At 48.6% G+C, this 17,072-nt stretch overlaps 4 protein-coding genes across 4 annotated transcripts; 1 reads left to right on the top strand and 3 right to left on the bottom strand.

Moving 5' to 3' along the window:
• Positions 1–362: 362 nt before the first annotated feature.
• On the bottom strand, positions 363–1,827 carry DACRYDRAFT_21839 (uncharacterized protein; the record flags this gene model as incomplete). The annotated part of the gene is made up of 5 exons (XM_040772564.1): positions 363–426; positions 472–689; positions 757–1,095; positions 1,146–1,301; positions 1,357–1,827. Coding segments are annotated over 4 exons (1,184 nt in total), but the record flags the coding sequence as incomplete, so codon positions are not given.
• A 607-nt stretch (positions 1,828–2,434) lies between these two features.
• On the bottom strand, positions 2,435–6,421 carry DACRYDRAFT_15474 (uncharacterized protein; the record flags this gene model as incomplete). The annotated part of the gene is made up of 9 exons (XM_040771108.1): positions 2,435–2,956; positions 3,119–3,255; positions 3,303–3,321; positions 3,499–3,557; positions 3,613–4,325; positions 4,375–4,627; positions 4,718–5,842; positions 5,897–6,350; positions 6,407–6,421. 9 exons carry the CDS (start codon positions 6,419–6,421, stop codon positions 2,435–2,437), a joined length of 3,297 nt encoding a protein of 1,098 aa, XP_040629783.1.
• Positions 6,422–11,789: 5,368 nt separating this feature from the next.
• Positions 11,790–12,916, top strand: DACRYDRAFT_15473 (uncharacterized protein; the record flags this gene model as incomplete). Its single annotated transcript, XM_040771107.1, has 3 exons — positions 11,790–12,020; positions 12,216–12,437; positions 12,659–12,916. 3 exons carry the CDS (start codon positions 11,790–11,792, stop codon positions 12,914–12,916), a joined length of 711 nt encoding a protein of 236 aa, XP_040629782.1.
• A 1,604-nt stretch (positions 12,917–14,520) lies between these two features.
• On the bottom strand, positions 14,521–14,920 carry DACRYDRAFT_50938 (uncharacterized protein; the record flags this gene model as incomplete). Its single annotated transcript, XM_040775018.1, has 2 exons — positions 14,521–14,622; positions 14,669–14,920. Coding segments are annotated over 2 exons (354 nt in total), but the record flags the coding sequence as incomplete, so codon positions are not given.
• Positions 14,921–17,072: the final 2,152 nt, after the last annotated feature.

Here is a 17,072-nt window from a genome sequence, read left to right as displayed (position 1 = left end):
ATAAAAGCCAGCGAGCACCTCCACCGCCATAAAATCGGGAGTCCCCTGTGATGTCCAGGGATTGATAAGCCTAATGCATAAAGACGCTGCGAACGGCACGTACAGTCCGCACATGGTGCCCAGCTCCGTCACTCATATAGATGTTTGCAAAGTTCAGATCGCTGAGCCGCCCTCGTTCCTCCTTTGCATCAACGATGATATTGCCTGGAGATAGATCACGATGGTTGAATCCGGCAATGCACATCATTTTGCATGCTGCAAAGCATCTCAGCCACAAATCAAGCAATCCTGCAAAGACGACACCGACCCTGGACGACATCAGCTAGCGCTTTAAATGCGACATCTAACCTCGCGATGTGGTGCAACGGTTCTCCAATGTTGTCCATCACTGTTCGATAATGGACACGGTGGTGGATCTGGAGCAGAGTGGGCGGAGAGGGTACAACTTCCCCGCTCTTCCCTTTCAACGACATTTCCTTCCTGCCTTCGCCCCCCTCGGAATTTTGCATAATGGGACTTAACGCTCCGGTCGTGTCGTCCGTTCCAGTCTGCGCCCCACGTGCCGTCTTGATCCAAACTGTTCCTTTCGAAAACTCCTTACCACCCATGATCCCTGCTGTATCATCACGGACTCCATTGACCATCACTTCTTCATCACCGCTGATATTCACGAAGTAGTTCTCAGCCTTCTCGCCAGGGGGGCAGATTCAATTTTTCGGGGCTCCTCTTCTCGATCTCCTTGATCGCCTTCATCACCCGATCGTAGATCTTCCGTTCAGGCTCCCGATACTCGTCCCGCCAAACCTCTTTGATCGCTACCCTCTTCGCCCGCTTCAGATCTGCGACATCGGTTTTTGGCAGCCGATTGGCGTCGTCATTGACGAGCCATGCTTCATAGACACGACACGCACTCCCGTGCAGCGCGCGCGCTCGGTGATCCGCGATTGGCCTTTTCCGAACTTGATACCGCTTCCCGTCAATGTTGACGAGGAAGAAGTCTGCGCCTTTCGGCATTCTCATTGTTGGGTCCAGACCGAGCGCGGTCTGATCCGCGAACGCAAAGAAGGCAAATGTCCGGAATAGGCGTTTGCGTTCCTGTGTTTGCAATCAACGCTACGTTCGCGCGTTGTGCGACAAGTACGCACCATCTGCGTGTCAAACCCCATGCTGACGAGCATCGCGGAGCGAGTCGCTACCCACAGACGCGCCTCTGTCTTCTCTATTGTCATACCGACCGCGAACCGGCGATTGATATTCTCCCACAACATATGTTGCAGGTCCCAGATGATTTGCTTGGTGTTCTGGGCAAAATGTCAGACGCTAGGAAAACGATGTGAACACATCCGTTCGGCGCACCTGGATACCCATGAGACCACCCAGATCCTGCTCGTTCGCATTCTTGAACTCGTACGCCGAAAACAGGTCGACCCACACGTATCGCTGCTTGTCCCATTGGATCTTGAGAGAACTGTCCTTTGGATTCGCTCCATCTGGTCTGCTTGAATTTTCCTTCAGGGTGGACTTGGGTGTATTTTTCGGTCGGAGCAAAAGAGGTCGCGCCTCTGAGCTTCCCGGCCAACTCTCGCAGGTCTTGACGATGAAGTCATGGAGAGGGCGGTAAGCTTGGAAAACATCATCTTCTTTGCCCGCAAGGATCGATGTTTGATCTGTCGTGGTGAGGTGTGGAAGGTTATCCCATTCGTTCCCCGTGAAAACTGGATGACTATCCGACAGCTGCTCTACGAATTTTGCGACCCATTCGGGCAAGGGCAAGATCGCCTCCATACGTTCGTTCGGAATAAGGAGAAGACGGGTCGACTGAAACATGACATTTGTCTGTGGATCATGAGCCATGTCGAGGGAAACCGAAGTGGTAAGCGCAGGGACAACTCACCATTATGCGATGTGTTCATATAACCCTTAGTACGCTGGCGCCCGCCTTCTGGCGAATCTGTGACCCAGTAGAAACAAAGTGTTACCGATGCACAGAAGATGTTTTCTGACCACATGTAACCTCCGGCAAGCACAATACGTCAATGTCGTCCAGCTTCAAGCCGTTCAGTACAGCAACCAGTGCGGTGATATGTATTCAGTCACAGGTTTTGTCTTTCCGAGGAGAGCGCGGGACAATCGAGCAGTGATATGCTCTTGAGACGAACAATATTAATGGGCACAGAGGTCAGGGCGAGGACGAACGCGTGATCTTGAAGGACACCAGAAGGACAGCCCACGACCCTATAATGAGGTACCCTTTAGGGGTATTTTCCTCGCGTGCCTAAAACCCACAGAAGGGGCTTGCTGCAATGGCATGCTGCAGCAAAACAAGGCCATCATATCAGGAAAATGCTGCAGCATTATTTGAGGAAATTGCTGCAGCAATTGCATTATGACATAGAACAAGAAGGGTATATATCAGAAATGTAGCTATTTAAGCCTACCAGATGTTGTCCAGCTGTTCTACAAGGTGATGCTTTGCCTCCTTCTCCTTGCACTCCACCTCCTGCAAATGTTTGGGCTCATCCTCCTTGTACTGCCTCAAGGTGTTCATGACACCTTTGCTGACCTCAGCACTCCATGCCTTCATTGCCTGCTGTATGAGGTCTTTTGAGGCTGCCTGTAGTTCTGCACTGGTAAGCACTGCCACTGCTGCAGGGAAAAGTGCCTTCATTTGCTCCAATGTCATGTTTGCAAAGGATGGACCCTTGCCTTTGTAGGAGGGCTTCCTGGATGTGTTTGCTGGTCCATGAGAAATCAGCAGTTCAACCACAGGAACCATCTTTGGCCCACCTCCTGTCTTCTTGGCTTTTGGTGGTGGAGGGGGATGGTCAGATTTCTCTTCATCCTTGTCCATAGCATAATCAGATGGGTGGAGTGACTGCACCTCCTCATGGTCCGATTCAGCATCCCCAGTATCCATCTCTTCTTTGCTGGACTGTTTGAAGCTGTCTTTACAAGCCTGGCAAGGAGGATTGTGCCTGGTTGGAGTTGGTGTGGCCTCAACAGAAAACATTGCACCCAGGGTCTCTCCTCAATCCTCTGTCTTCCTCTGTGGTTCCTCCTGGTCCTTGCACAGGAGCTTCACCCAGCATTTTGTAGAAGGGGTCAAGCTATGCTGCACCTTCACAAGATCAACAGTGGCTTCAAGTTTCTTGTCATAATACAGCATAGGGATCATGATGATGTCTGTGCTCTCTACAGCATTCTGGGGTGGGGGAATGAAACACTCAAAGACAGGTGTGCTGGTTCTGTAGGCACCTGCAGAGTGCTCAGTATTTGTTGTGCATTGTGGGTTAGCAGTGTACCTTTTGTAAATGGCACCAGCTGCAAAATACCATGGTAGAGAGCCCAAAGCACATCCCATTGCTGCCAAACAGGCATATTAGCCACTGTCTTGGGTTCGTGGCTGTTCACAGTGCCAAACAATTTCCACAGTGAGGCAGATCCATGCCTGACAGGCCAGCCTTCCCATCACAGCCCATTCTTGACTGGGTTGGGCACCATCCAAGAGTTGAGCTGCAGCTTGGCATTGGGGTCAACTTTCAAAATGCCAAAAGAGCCTGTCCAAGGATCAGCTCAAGTAGGTTGTGAAAGAACTAGAAACAGTAGGCTTACACATGTAGTTGCAGATCTCCATGACTACAGTGATCCTAACAACATCCTGATTCATCTGCAATAGCTCCCTCCATGTCCACTGATAAGCTTTGTGGTTGGAGAAGGGTGTCTTGTCAAACTTTGCCTTTGACAGGCCATTTTGCACATTCTCTGGGAGATCATAGTAGCTGGTGGGTAGTGGGAGCTCACTATCAGCACCAGACTCTGTGTTGCCCTTGTTCTTGCAAGCCTGCTGCAAGCACAGCAGCAAGGCAGATGGGGCTTGCAACACATTGGATCCCTGTGGCAAGGACTGCACAAGTGTGTTGGGTGTACTGTTGGGGTCATCCTGATCAACAAGGGCTGGACATTGTGCAACAAGCAGCAAGCAAGGTTCCATAGAGTGTCCTCCCAGCTGAGGGTTGCTGGCATCCATTGCCAGCAACAGCAAATACCCTGTAGCAGTAGGCTGCAGCATGTTCATGTGCTGCAGCATCTCAGTGGGTTCCAGTGAGCTGGGGTGCTGCAGCATGCATGGTGGCTGCAGCACACACATAGGCTGCAGCATCAGTGTGGGCAGCTCCTGCAGAGAAGCAGGCTGCACCTGTGTGCATTCAACAGAGGCAGCCCAGGGGATATAGCCAGGTGGGAGGTTGAAGTAAACAGGATCATAATCTGGTAGAGACAACAGTGAGAGAGAGTGGTAATAACTCTCCTTCACAGAAGTGAGGACTCTGATCAAATATGAGATGGTTTCTTGTCAAGCTGGAGACAATGACTTACTTTACAAATGACTGGAGATCCATGGCTTTCTGTGCTCCACCAGGCATTGCATCACAGTCAAAGAAACCAGCAGTATCTTTGGATGAGATGAAACATGCATATTGGGGCCCATTGTCTGAATTCCGAGAGACCAAGAACATGACTTTGTTGATTCCAAATTGTGCCATGCATGAAATGTCCAGCTCTTCAGCACAAGCATCACTGTTGATTTCAGTATGATGTGCTGCAGCAGCATGGGCAGCATTCTCAGGCACTGGGACATCCTTGCATCAGCCTGAAACCAGTGCTGCATGCAAACAGAGAACATTGCACAGCTGTGGCCAGAGTGGCAATGTGGGCAGACAACACTGCTTCAAGTTTGCCCATTCGCTCTTCACATGGGGACCATCCCAATGCGGGTGCTGCTCCATGCAGCAGGCTTGCCAATCATTCCATGCATTGGCACTCTTTGAGAGAGGGACTGCTGCAGCAGTGCAAATATGATGTGGCAGGGCCTCAGCAAGGCATGCTGGGGACATTGCATAGTGGTGCTGGAGGAAATTGGAGAGCTTTGCAACCATCATTGTGAATAGTCCTAGGTCCTCAACCTCCTGCAGGGAGGGACATCTGGGTTCACCTGGTGCATGCACAGTGAACTCTGTCCTGTCTTGCTCCAGCCTATGCTTCACTGCAAGGAGGCACTTGTGCGGATCATTGAGTGCAGGGATTGGTGGATGGGACTGAACATAGGTACCTGGTGCAATGGTCCTGGCTGGAGGTGCAGCTGTTGATGGCCAGATTGTCTCCCATATGGAGTCTACTGCTGCTGAGGTTGTGGGTGCAACTGTTGTGGGAGGGGTTGTCTGTGGGATGACAGCTGCATTGGCCTCAGCTGGTACAAGCAAGAGGGCATTGGTTGCAATTGTTGTTTGGTTGGATTGCATGACAGCAGTTGGAGGAGATGCAGTGAGGGTCATGGTGGCAACAGTAGGAGCAGCTACGGCAGGAGCAGCTACCACAGGAGCAGCTACAGTGGGAGCAGCTGCAGCACTGGGTGTGGCAGGAGAGTGGAGCAGAGTTGTGGCAGGCATGAAAGCAGTAGCCACATATGCAGCAGCATGCTGATTTAGGTACCCAAGCATGTTGAAGAGAGCTGCCTCCTCCCCTGCATCTTGAGAATTGAAGTCCTGGGAAAAAGCTTGATGATCTGAGTAACTGCCAGCAAGCATTTTGTCCTTTTCAATTTCATCAACTTTGATTTGCATCTCTGCCCTTTCTTCCTCATGCTCCATGTCATTGAACTCCTGTACTTCTCCTAACCCCTTCTTGTCCAGGTCTATTTCATCGACTTCTTCTGCCTGGGCTGTGTAGCCTGGCAGGACTTTCTGGTTGGGCAGCTCCAGCTCCAGGCATGACAAGAGGTGGGCATTCTCATCCATGGATCCTACTTCTTCATGCTGTAAACTGTTGTCCAGCAACAGAGTAAGGTCTGAGAGTCAATCATGATATTGAAGGGACAGTGTGGCTCTTTCTTCAGTCTGACCACAGGCAGTGGTAGTGGGGATACCGGGACACAGTTGCTGATGCACATCAAGAGATGCTGTGGGCAATTCCTGGGGCAGCTGCTGATCTCCCAACTGCAGCTGCAGCTGTGCCGGCTCTGGGGTTTTGTCCTCACCCTCATTTGTGGGTCCATCATTCCCTGCTTCAGGCTTCATGCCACTGTGCTGTCCATCTGCCTCTCCATCAACCTCTCCATCTACCCTCAGCTTGCTGATCTCATCACCCTCCTCAGTACATAGCTGGCACTGCATCTCTTCCTCATCCTGCATGTCTTCATCTGTTACAATCAAAGGCATTGCAGGGGGTGCTTGGCCAGCTGATGTGGCTGGTGTGGCTTCAGCTGTGTCAGTGCCTTGCAGCTTCTTTCCTTGAGAGTGCATGTTGCACAGTGCAATGACTCCTTTGGTATCTTTCTTATTGTGATGCATGTTCTTCTGTTGTGGAGTGTCAGTGATGGTCACAGAGGGGTCATTCAACCAAAAGAGCTTACAGTTCTGGGGGCCATGGTAGTCAAAGTCTGGGGCATCTTGGGCACAAAAGCTTGTGTACTTATACCTTTTTTTTTCCCTACCTGAGGTAGCTTAGTGTTGTTAGGCCAGGTGGGTTGCCACTGGTGGCCTTGATGCATGTCTGGCCTTTTATTGGCCCCTGGACCATGTGCACTGCAGTGGCAATGGAAGCAAAGAAGGCATGATGGTCTTTCATGCATCTCTTCAATATAATCGGCTGCAGCAAAAGTTAGGCTTGCAGCCAAGACCAGAAGCAAAGAACAAACAGTGCCTGTCATGCATTGCTGTCTCATGCCATTGGCTGCATTAAGCACTGCAGCAGAAGTGGACTCAAATACATCCACTTTCATGCCATGAGCCTTAGCTGTGGTTGTGGGCCTCAACTCTCCTGTACAACCATATGACCACCAGCAGTTGCAGCAACCACCTCAGCACTTGCCCACCTCTGTTGTGATGGAAGAACATCATGAGCCAGACTGCAACCATCCTCTCTATGACACAGATCTACTTGTATGGAGCCAAAGCTTTTCTGAAGCCACACACTCTCCTGATGGTGGAATTGACCACACACACAAGTCAAGTTGGCCATTCCAAATGCAGTTGCAGGGGTGGTACTTTGACACCAGTCAAACACTGTGCTTCCCTCTGAAGCCAGCATTTCAATGAGAGTCGACATTATGTGAGTCATGTCATTGCTATTGCTGCTGCACATGCTCATCTTCCATAGCTTGTGCCTGGTTGGGGGAACCATTTGACTGTGGATACTGCAGTAATTCCATTGTGTAATTCTACTTCATATATGCTGATGTGTCATGCAGAGAAAGTTCACACCCTCCAGAACCAGAGATTCCCTTAAAATTTCCATCTTGCATACTCCTTTATCCACCAGGACAATGCCCAGACTTCTGCCCACTGGACATGTATACTCTTTCTGCCCTCCTGATTGAGCCTGACCACATGGAGCATCTTGACAATGTTGGTCCCAACATTCTGTCTCCTGTGCAGCCTCTCCAACCATTACAGCCCCCAGAGATGCTGCAGCATGAGGAGACATTGTAGCCGCAGCTGCCACTGCAGCCAAACAGAGAACACTCTGTGAATACAGCACACATCTCATGAGCATCCCAACCACATGGACCTTGAGGTGGTTTATATGGATCCTTCCTTGACAGCTCTGAGAATGAGTACAAGGACTTGGCACTGGCCTTGGGGAACAGGGCTTTCCTTGAGGGAGGACTACATGGCCTTCAAAGCTTCCTTTCCCTGCATTTCCAGTCATGGGTTCACATCCCCCATGGAGCCAGAACCCAAACACCTAGTCAAAAACACTCATGGAGTCAGCAAACACTGCACTGGCAGGAAATACAGCACCATCTTTCAACTTTGCATGTCAACAAAGTCTTGCAGGTTCAGCCTGCTCTGCCACAGCACAAGCTGCACATCCAACAGCTACAACCTTCACACTGCTCCTCCAATGAGCATAAAAATTGAACCAGAACACCAATGCCTGGATGATTCCCTGGAGGACAATGATCAGCACATTGAAGAGCAACAGGTGGATCATTGCAAGCATACACACAAGCAGCACATACATCATATTCATTGGAAACAGCATGAAGATGAACAAGAACTGCCCATTCTGCAGCCAGAAGATGTGGCACAAGACCTGGTGAAGCAGATGCTGCAGTGGCAGCTGCAGCAACTCAAGGAATTCCTGCAGCAGCCAGAAGAACAGCTGACTTGACAGCTGAACTGGCTCATGAACCTGCAGGTGCAGCACCTACTTTGGCTGCAGGACCAGCAAAAGTGATCTCAATCACCAACACCCAATGTCGACAGTGCTCCAGCCAAGCATTGCAAGATAGTAACAACATACCAGTCATGGATGAAGCAATGTAGCTTAGAAGGATCCCAAGGTAGAGAGACATATCCACCCCCAGCTTCTTGCCATTTGGATGTCAAGCAGAGTCCCCAAAGCATTCTGACATTGAATGCTGTGTTGGCTGAAGCCAAAGCAAATGCTGCAGCAAATGAGGCAGCAGACAAAGCAGATCAGGAATGTTCTGCAACATGTGCTGCTGCTGGGATAGTTTCGCCTGATCCCAGTACACAGGAAGATACTGAGGAGGAGAGTGATTATATGAGTCTGCCTTCACCTCATATGGGAGCTCTTGCTGGCCCTGCAGCCCTACCCGGTCAGAGGTCAATTGGTACACTGCCTGGGGATGCAGCTGCAGCAACCTCAGCTGCAGCAAGTGAACCTAGGCTCCCTACCCAATATTTGGTCAAGTGTCTGAAGCTGAAAGTCATGCAACCATGTCACAGTTTAAATGTTTATGCACAAGTTACTAGTGATATAGGTTCTGGTAGCCTTCACCCCTGCCACTGGCTATAATTGTCACAGAAGACAATTATGCAAATGAATCACCTGAGACAAGGTGGACAAACTTGCTGCAGTGGTTCTGCATTGAGGATGGTGTCCCATATGCTGCACCTTTTATGTGCAAAATATTGGACAACATGAACCTTTTTAGGGACAAGGTAAAGGAAATGATAGTGGGACCTATGGGTGATGCAGTAAGTTGGTCTACCAACTCAGGGAATGTACTGAACAGCAACAGTATGACTGGCCATCACAACTGGAGCATTTGCCTAGCAAGAATGAGAGGCTGACCAATATGCTAGAGTTCTTTATGAATAAGGACTATGATTGGCTGGTTGCATGTCAAATGTGGATGATGGAGCTCATAATGTTGGAACACCTGCACAAGTTTGACCCAGCCCTTCAAGGACACAACTGGAAGCCCATCATGCAGAAAATGCAATACATATTAGACCTGTTCATTTGGTCTAAAGATATGCAGGACTTTGGCAATCAGGCAGAAAGCTGGGCAGAAAGGGAAGAGGCAGGGCCCATTTTTCATGAGATTGTATTTGCATGTGACTTGCTGGGAGCACTGCAAGACTACCCATGGAGGATGTAGTAGACAGTAATACCCATTAGCACATAGGTTACCTTTTCAATGTCTGAAGAGTTCTGGCTGCAGCATCCCCCTGTACATTGGGGCCCTATGTTGCAGCACGCACTGCCACCTCTATTCAAGAGGCTGTTGCTCATCATCCACTGTGCACCTTGTGCATTCAGTTTGTAGTTGCAGCAGCAAAAGGTGATGTACCAGCATGGCTATGCCCTAGTGATTTCCAGCATTACCATTGTGCATCAATTGGCTGTCATACACAGAGCTGAGGCACAGGGTACTGCAGTGCAGCATTCCTAACAACTCCCTGTTGACATGCAGTAAGGCCTGACCCAGCAGGAGGATCTTGAAGAGGTTAAGTGCATTCAGTCCTTGGTAGAAGTACCAAACATCTACTAAGACTCTGTTATGACACCACTCTGTCCTGAGCAATGCAGTGATCACAAATTATACTGCAGCACCATGCACCTGCGCTGCAGCATTTCTGCATGGGTGAAGAGCAGAGCTAGATTGATACAGAGAGCATGGGCATCAGGGCATACACCTGCTGCACACAAAGCAGCAGCATGCTATACTGCATCACAATGGGGCAGCTGTTTACCTATCAATGTAGCATTGTCAAAAATATGCTGCAGCTGGTTCTGCAGTGCTGCTTGCAGCAGCTGACCTTAATGCAGCAGCACATGATCATGAGGATATGCCATGAAAGGTTGGGAACAATACAAATTCCAGATTACATACAATGGAAGCCAAGACCAGGAGACTGGCAGGTAGTTACATGTATATGGCTAAATGACAGGAAGGGTCTACACATGTCCTACCTTTCCTGGCTTGTGAAGCAAGACATCCATTTGAACCATGGCCAAGCCTCTGGATTAACATTCCATGCTGAGTCCTCTGCTGCAACTGGCACAGTGTGTGACTGGGGAATACTAGTATACTTGTGGCCAGAGTGTTGTACAAACCTCTGGGAGTTCACAGCTTCTTGCAGGTACTGATGACAGGTTCTTGCCACTTTTGCACAAGCTTTCTTCTGCTTGAAGTATTCTTCAGCTGTGAGGATCTCTAAGGGCACATTGCATCCAAACTTGAGGCCTGTGTGTTTTGAAAGGAGAACATCAGGGGCTGCAGCTGCAGTGGCTGCAGCAGCTGGGGTGCAGCAGCCATAGGAATAGGTGTGCTATTGGAACAGGTGTGCTATTGACCTGGGGACAATACATGCCGGCCTGCTAAGTCCCACTCCCATCAGCCCTCAGAATTGGTTCATTTTGATGGTATGGAGGGAGCTCTTGTTGGGGATATTGAGGCAGATCTCAGTCTTCTGCCTCCAGCACTTTGGCTGCTGCATTCATAGTACTGAGGTAGTACTGTTGAGATGTGCCAGTGATAGTGGGTGAAGGGAAACCATTGCAACAGTGAGCACAGGAGGGATGATGGGATGGTGGATTTGTGGGGGTAAGTTGATGGGCAGAATCCATGTTTGCACCCCTAGGAATGTGATGGGTGGGGGGTGATACAGAATCACCTGCTTCTGTGCTGAAAGATGCAGTGTCATCATATGGATTTCCACTTCCTAAACATTGGGTTAGTTGTGGGATTCTCTGATTTCTAATACATAGATGTACCAAACCCACTGCCTGGCAATCAAATGGTCCCAGGCATTATTGGTTGTGATTGTCTCATAACTCACTCTGTGCTGTATGGTCAGAAGTATGGACTTGTAACACTACTTACTGGGAGGCATGTAGATGAGGTCAAGCCTGCAGAGGATCTTGGCAAAGCCAATGCTGCAACAATGGTGGTGGGTATCCAGTTGACATGTGAATGCTTTGCATCCACTGCCAGAGCATCATTTTGTCATCCCTCATGTGATTTTACTGCCCATGTGCTTGCCACATGTTCTAGTCTGAATCAGAAAGTCAGTACCTCATCCCAGAGTGACCTGTTACATACAAATCTGTAGAAGATTAGTGAAATGGAAATAGTAACTAGTGGTTCCCAAAAGCCTGATGGAAAGCTGCTGACAGAAGTTTTGGCCTTCTTGTCATCACATTTCTGTGACACCTCTTCTTCATCAGGAACTAAATTGTTTGTGTGTTTGACCCAGCCTTGAGGAAATTGGGCACTGCCTATTCCAATGTGGCACAAGACTACCACATGTTTTCATTCAGATCCAAACTGGTTTCTCTTTGCTGCATCACCTTATCATCTCAAGTCTGTCCCCCAAAGTCCCATCTGCAACAATGCTCACCTGTTCAAGCATTCAGGCATGATGCTGCTTGCACCCCTTGCTGCTGCAGGAACACCTGCCTCCGACTCAGTGTCTGCTGATATATCAGAAGGTCCTGCTGCACCCACCCCATTGTCTGCAGTGCCATCAGTTCTAATGTCTGCTGGTGCTGCTGCATGCCCATCAGCTTCTGAAGCACCATCTTCTGTTCAGAAAGAACCTTCTACTGTTGCTGCTGCTACAGCCATTGTTGCTGCAGCACCTGGGATCTCATCCATGATGCCATCAGAAATCTGTTTGGTTACTGAAGAGCCTCATCCAGACACTGGTTCATCACAGCAAGAGCAGTGTTTGCACAACCAGCTACTCAACAAACACCAGCAGGAAGTATGTGTTCAGCTACAGGCACTTCTGCACCACCTTCAAGAGCTTGAGCACCAACATCCCCAATGCAACAAGCAGCTCCTTGAACAATTCCACCAGCTACAACTTCAGAAGCAGGAAGAGCAGTGAACAGAGCAACTTCACCTCCAACACAAGCAGCTCCAACAACAGCAGCACCAACTAATGACCCTGCAACAGCACATCACTGCACAGCAGGAACAGATCAACCAGCAACTTCAACAGCTCAAACAGCAGCAGCAGCAGCTCCAACAGCAGCAGCTCCAACTGGAACAGCAGTCAATCCCATCTCCAACCACTGTCATGAGCCCAACTGTCCCTGTGAGACCAGAGATGCTGCTGCCAATGGCCCAACCCCTGCCTCCCAATGCCAAGATTGCTGCCTTCCAAGAGTGTATCAAAGTACTTCATTTGGACAAAGTAGCATTCTGATGCCAGCAGCTGAGTGGCTAGTAACTGGTAAAGGAGACATTGATCACTGGATGCTCAAAAGCATCAAGTTAGCATTTTCCAAGAAATGCTTGTCCTCTCCCAGCATAAGTCCCCCCCCCTCCAAAAAAAAAACCCCTCTCCATCTGTAATGAAAACATATTTTTTTCAGTGTGGGCTTACTTCTGTAATAGGAAATTCCTGGCAATACATTGGCTCCAGCTCTGGCAGTGAATGTTACAGATGCTGCCAGGACCCGAAACATCAAATCTGATAATACCACTTCTGTGGAGCATGATTCTCAAGTTGTCCTCCAGAAAGAAATAGCTGATGTTGCCAAGCTGTTATGCAACCATGCAGCTGCAGCAATTGTTGATGCTGTGGAGACACAGTTCAAGGCCATGCAGGGACAAGAGGTGTGGATTGCTCTGTTCACCAGCACATACCATTGATATAAAAATGGATCTTGGGCTGCCCATCTCATCCACATGGCTCAAGACCATACCTTGGGGCTCCAGACTGACCTCATGTTTGGGAATGCTCTCTTCTCATTGTATTGTTTGTTGGTGCAGACCAACAGGTTTGTACACAATCACAAGCTGCCCTGTCTTGTTATACTTGGTATGTTCACCTGTCAAAACAATCACTGAATGGCTGCTGATGCATTCTTGGTGGTTATGATCATCTTGCTAGTTGCATACAAGTGGTCTTTTGGGGAGTGGTGGGAGCACTTCTTAGAGGTATTGGGAAAGGCAAGTTGAACACCTGCAGCCACTGTATCTGTGATACAACCATTTATCCACTGGTTACATGAAGTACAAGCCTAACATGCTTGTATTGCATCAATTTTAGTAAAGAGAGACTGAAAAATATCAATTGTCACTATTGCTCATGTTACTGGAAGTTGTCAAGTTACCCATCTGCCACTCACTGGGTTAAAAAAAGCCATATGTGAATAGGAAGACACACATCATCCCCAGCAAAGAGCTCAGCTTCAACTTTGCTGTCTGAAGCCTGCTACAAAATTCCTTTATTGCCAGCTGCAGCCACCCTGTTGACTGCCAAGTCAGCCAAAAATTCATCCATGTTGGCCTCTTCATTGGAGTCTTCCACATCATGCAGGCCACCAGCACGATCCTGTGATGAAGAAACCTGCACTGTACCTAGAAACTCACTTACAATGTTGCATGCAGTAGCAAGCAGCTGCAACTCTACACAATGCTGCAGCAGTGGTTCAAGGTGTCTGTATAGATCAAGATACTTGCTGAGTATCCACACAATACCCAGCTGACCACTGGAACAGTCTTCTGCTCTCTAGGCAGTTACTGTGCCCTCAACAACTTGTTGAATCCATGCAGCTGCAGCAGTAGTCTCTGCTGCAAGATGCACCTCCTCTTTGACACAACAATCTGGTTGCAGCATCATTGTGATTCCATGTCGTACATCAGGGTTGATGAACCATGCTGGTGGTGGTGTTCTGGTAGTGTCAAACCAAAGGGTATACCAGATTGGAGAGTCCACATCAGTATCCAGAGGAATATTCATCAGTATCAGACTTGGAATATTACCTGACTAAACCCATGCTGGCATGGGATCCACCTGCTGCAGCACATTGACAGCCATGTTGTACCTCCAAATTGCCTCTTTACATGAATGATTGTGGTGCAATATCTTTGCCTCTACTTGCATAACACCTGTTATGCCTGTACAGAGATCAACAACATCCACATTGAGTGTTAGTGTGCTTCCCTAGGTGCCCTTTCATGGGACCACTTTCATTGTGCTGATACTTGTGGCAATGAATGACTTCCATCTCCATATTCTGGTGCACCAACCATCAGACAACAGCTTCCTTTAGAGCCATACATTTAGAGAGAGCAATGAGATATGGAATGTCTGTGTGACATATATGTTGCTTGATTCCTTTGATGATACAAACCACACCAAGCTGTTCCGCAAGCACTGCCATTATGCAGCTGCTTGGTATTAGGTCTGATAGCCATGCCCATATCTGCTCACAACCCTCCCCATTTGTCAAGCCAAAACTGATTCTTTTTCAAGGGTGAAAGTGAAGTTGGCAGGCCCACTGATGTCCATATGCATGCAGGACAGAGGTTGCCCATGTAATCTGACCTTGAAGCTTGGGCATCAGACCATGCTGTAATGCTGTTAGTTCACTTCTACAGTATGGAATGGCTACACACCTTATTCACAGATCTGTGTGCCTGGCAAGCAATGTTGTACAGTACACTGACAGTTGCTGCAGCAGGGAGCTGATCCATCACCTTTTGCATGAGGGTAACAGTATAGAAATGCTTCTCTCCAGTGTCTATCAAATTTGTTAAATATAGGGGTATGTCATGACAACAAACAATTGCCACAATCCCATGGACACAGTATTGGCTCGAGTTTTGCCATCTTTGTTCAGGGTTTGCAGCTTTGAAAGAGGCCTTGCACAAATTGAACACTGTATCCTCCTCAGATACATTGGAGGGGGACAGAAGGTGTGGCCATGGACTGGCTGCAGTGGTGGTTGGCAACAATTCTCTTCACCCAGATGCAGCACATGCAGCTGCAGCACATGTGATTGTGCAGCAGCAACCTCTGCATCAGTGAGAAAAAGCTGTGATGGAATGATGGATGGATCCTGAGCTATCCACACCATTTGACAGTGACCAAATTGGGCATTTATGCAAAGATGGAGATCTGGGTTACTATGAACAGCACACTTGAGTGCACAGCATCTAAGGTAAGAAGCCATACCTCTCAATATCACTGCCCCACACAGGACAATAAAAACATAGAGGGCAAAGCTCCCTCAGCCACAAGAGCTGTGCATCATCCTGAGGGGCTGCAGCAGTGCAGCTATGGTTGATCTGTTGCATGGTCCACTGCTGCTGCAAACAAGTCAGCATGTCAAACCAAAGAACTGCTTCTGGGAACTGCTTTTCAAATGGTTTCTAAATCCAAAGTTGGTCATGGTGGAGGTGCAGAAATGTGGTATGCACCTTATTCTGTTTGTGGTATCCTTGTATGCACAGTGCTGCAACAATCCCTTTGCACCAACCAGAAAGTGATTGTGTTTGACAATTGTTTTGAGCCAAGAAAAAATCCAGTGCAAGAACTGATATTCCCAAGCATGGTCAGAGTGGAGCTGACATGAAGTAGCTGCAGCCCAACAGTAGCTTATGCAGCTGTGGGTCACAAGTTGGTTGGGTGCAGCAATAGATTGTTACAGTCTGTATGGCTGCTGCAACCATGATGAGCCAGATTATGGGGTGAAGAAAACACACACACAAGTGATATCCAGCAGCTCAATGTCTCATGCAGAAATTTGAGGACTTGAGCAGATGCAACAAGTTGTCTCTGGTGTTGTGGGGAGTTGCTGTGTCATATGCTGTAGGAGCTTCAATGACAAGTCCATGAGCAGTTTGACCAAGGATTGCACAAGAGCAGACCATTCACTCCACCATTTGCTGCACTTGGCTGATGTGGACAACACTGCAGCCACTAGCCTTGATGCCCTGGTGTCATTGTAACTGTGTATTCCATGCCTGCATTTCTTCAGGGTGGTGTGGTGAGGCAAGACCAGGAATGGGTTGTTGTGTGTTGGCAAGGATAGGAGGTCATGCAATATGGATGGAATGAAGCATCTGTCATTTGATGCAAGGGTTGGTGTGCCATCTGAATGAGCAGAAGCACAGTCTGGGGTACCCACTGCTGTTGTACCCATCATGACACCTGCTGCAACACACAATTGAGTCAAATGCCACAAGTAGATGGATGCAGACCCACAGTGACAAGCATGTCCTGCAGCAAGAGAAGTGGTCTGCTGCTGTGGAGTTCAAGGTATTGATAAAGTTGAAGGCAAGTTGCACTGGCTTGGCTCTGAATGCTGAAGTACATCCCCTGCAGCAGTAGCAGCAATGGCTGCATCTGCAACCCTCTTTGACCGGCTGGGGCAATGTTGAACTTGTTGGGGCTTCAACAATGAAGCCACAGACAATGCAAAATGGTGGTTCACAGCTGGGGGTGCAGCAGAAATTGAGCAACCCCTCTTGCTGCAATGGTTCATGGGGGTACTTCAGCTTTCCAAGAGGGGAGAAAAAAGCATGGTGCTGCTGCTTTCCATTTTTTTCTTACTGTGCACATGTTGCAGCAGTGGGACACACTGCATTGTTTTTCCAGCCATGCAGTAAGGGATACAATCCAGTGCACCACCCATTGTCAAGCTGCAGCCACAATCCATACAGAAGGAAGCAAAACAAAGCCACAAGTCAATATCAGTGGCATTCCATGTATCATGTGTGGGTATATCCTGCCATCACATAGGGACACAACCAAGGTGAATGATTTGTGCAAAGGAAAACAGCATGCAGTAATTCCAAGGTGTGCTACAATGTATGTGCTGATGAACCATGACAACATGCAGCAGCTACAGCATGTACATGGAGACCAGTTGTTTGGTTCCAAATGTGTAAGGCAGGACTGGATGGTGTATAGTAACACAAGAGCATGGTATGACCTGTCAAAATGCAGAGTAGCAATGGTACTGTTAGGGCAACACAGGCTGACTAAGTCTGCTCACCTAAGAGTGCCAAGAGTCTA

Source organism: Dacryopinax primogenitus (genome assembly GCF_000292625.1).
Source record: "Dacryopinax primogenitus strain DJM-731 SS1 chromosome Unknown DACRYscaffold_7, whole genome shotgun sequence".
NCBI classification, from domain to species: Eukaryota; Fungi; Basidiomycota; class Dacrymycetes; order Dacrymycetales; family Dacrymycetaceae; genus Dacryopinax; species Dacryopinax primogenitus.
Note: the sequence above shows the minus strand (reverse complement) of the source record. Positions and strands in the feature narration are given on the sequence as shown.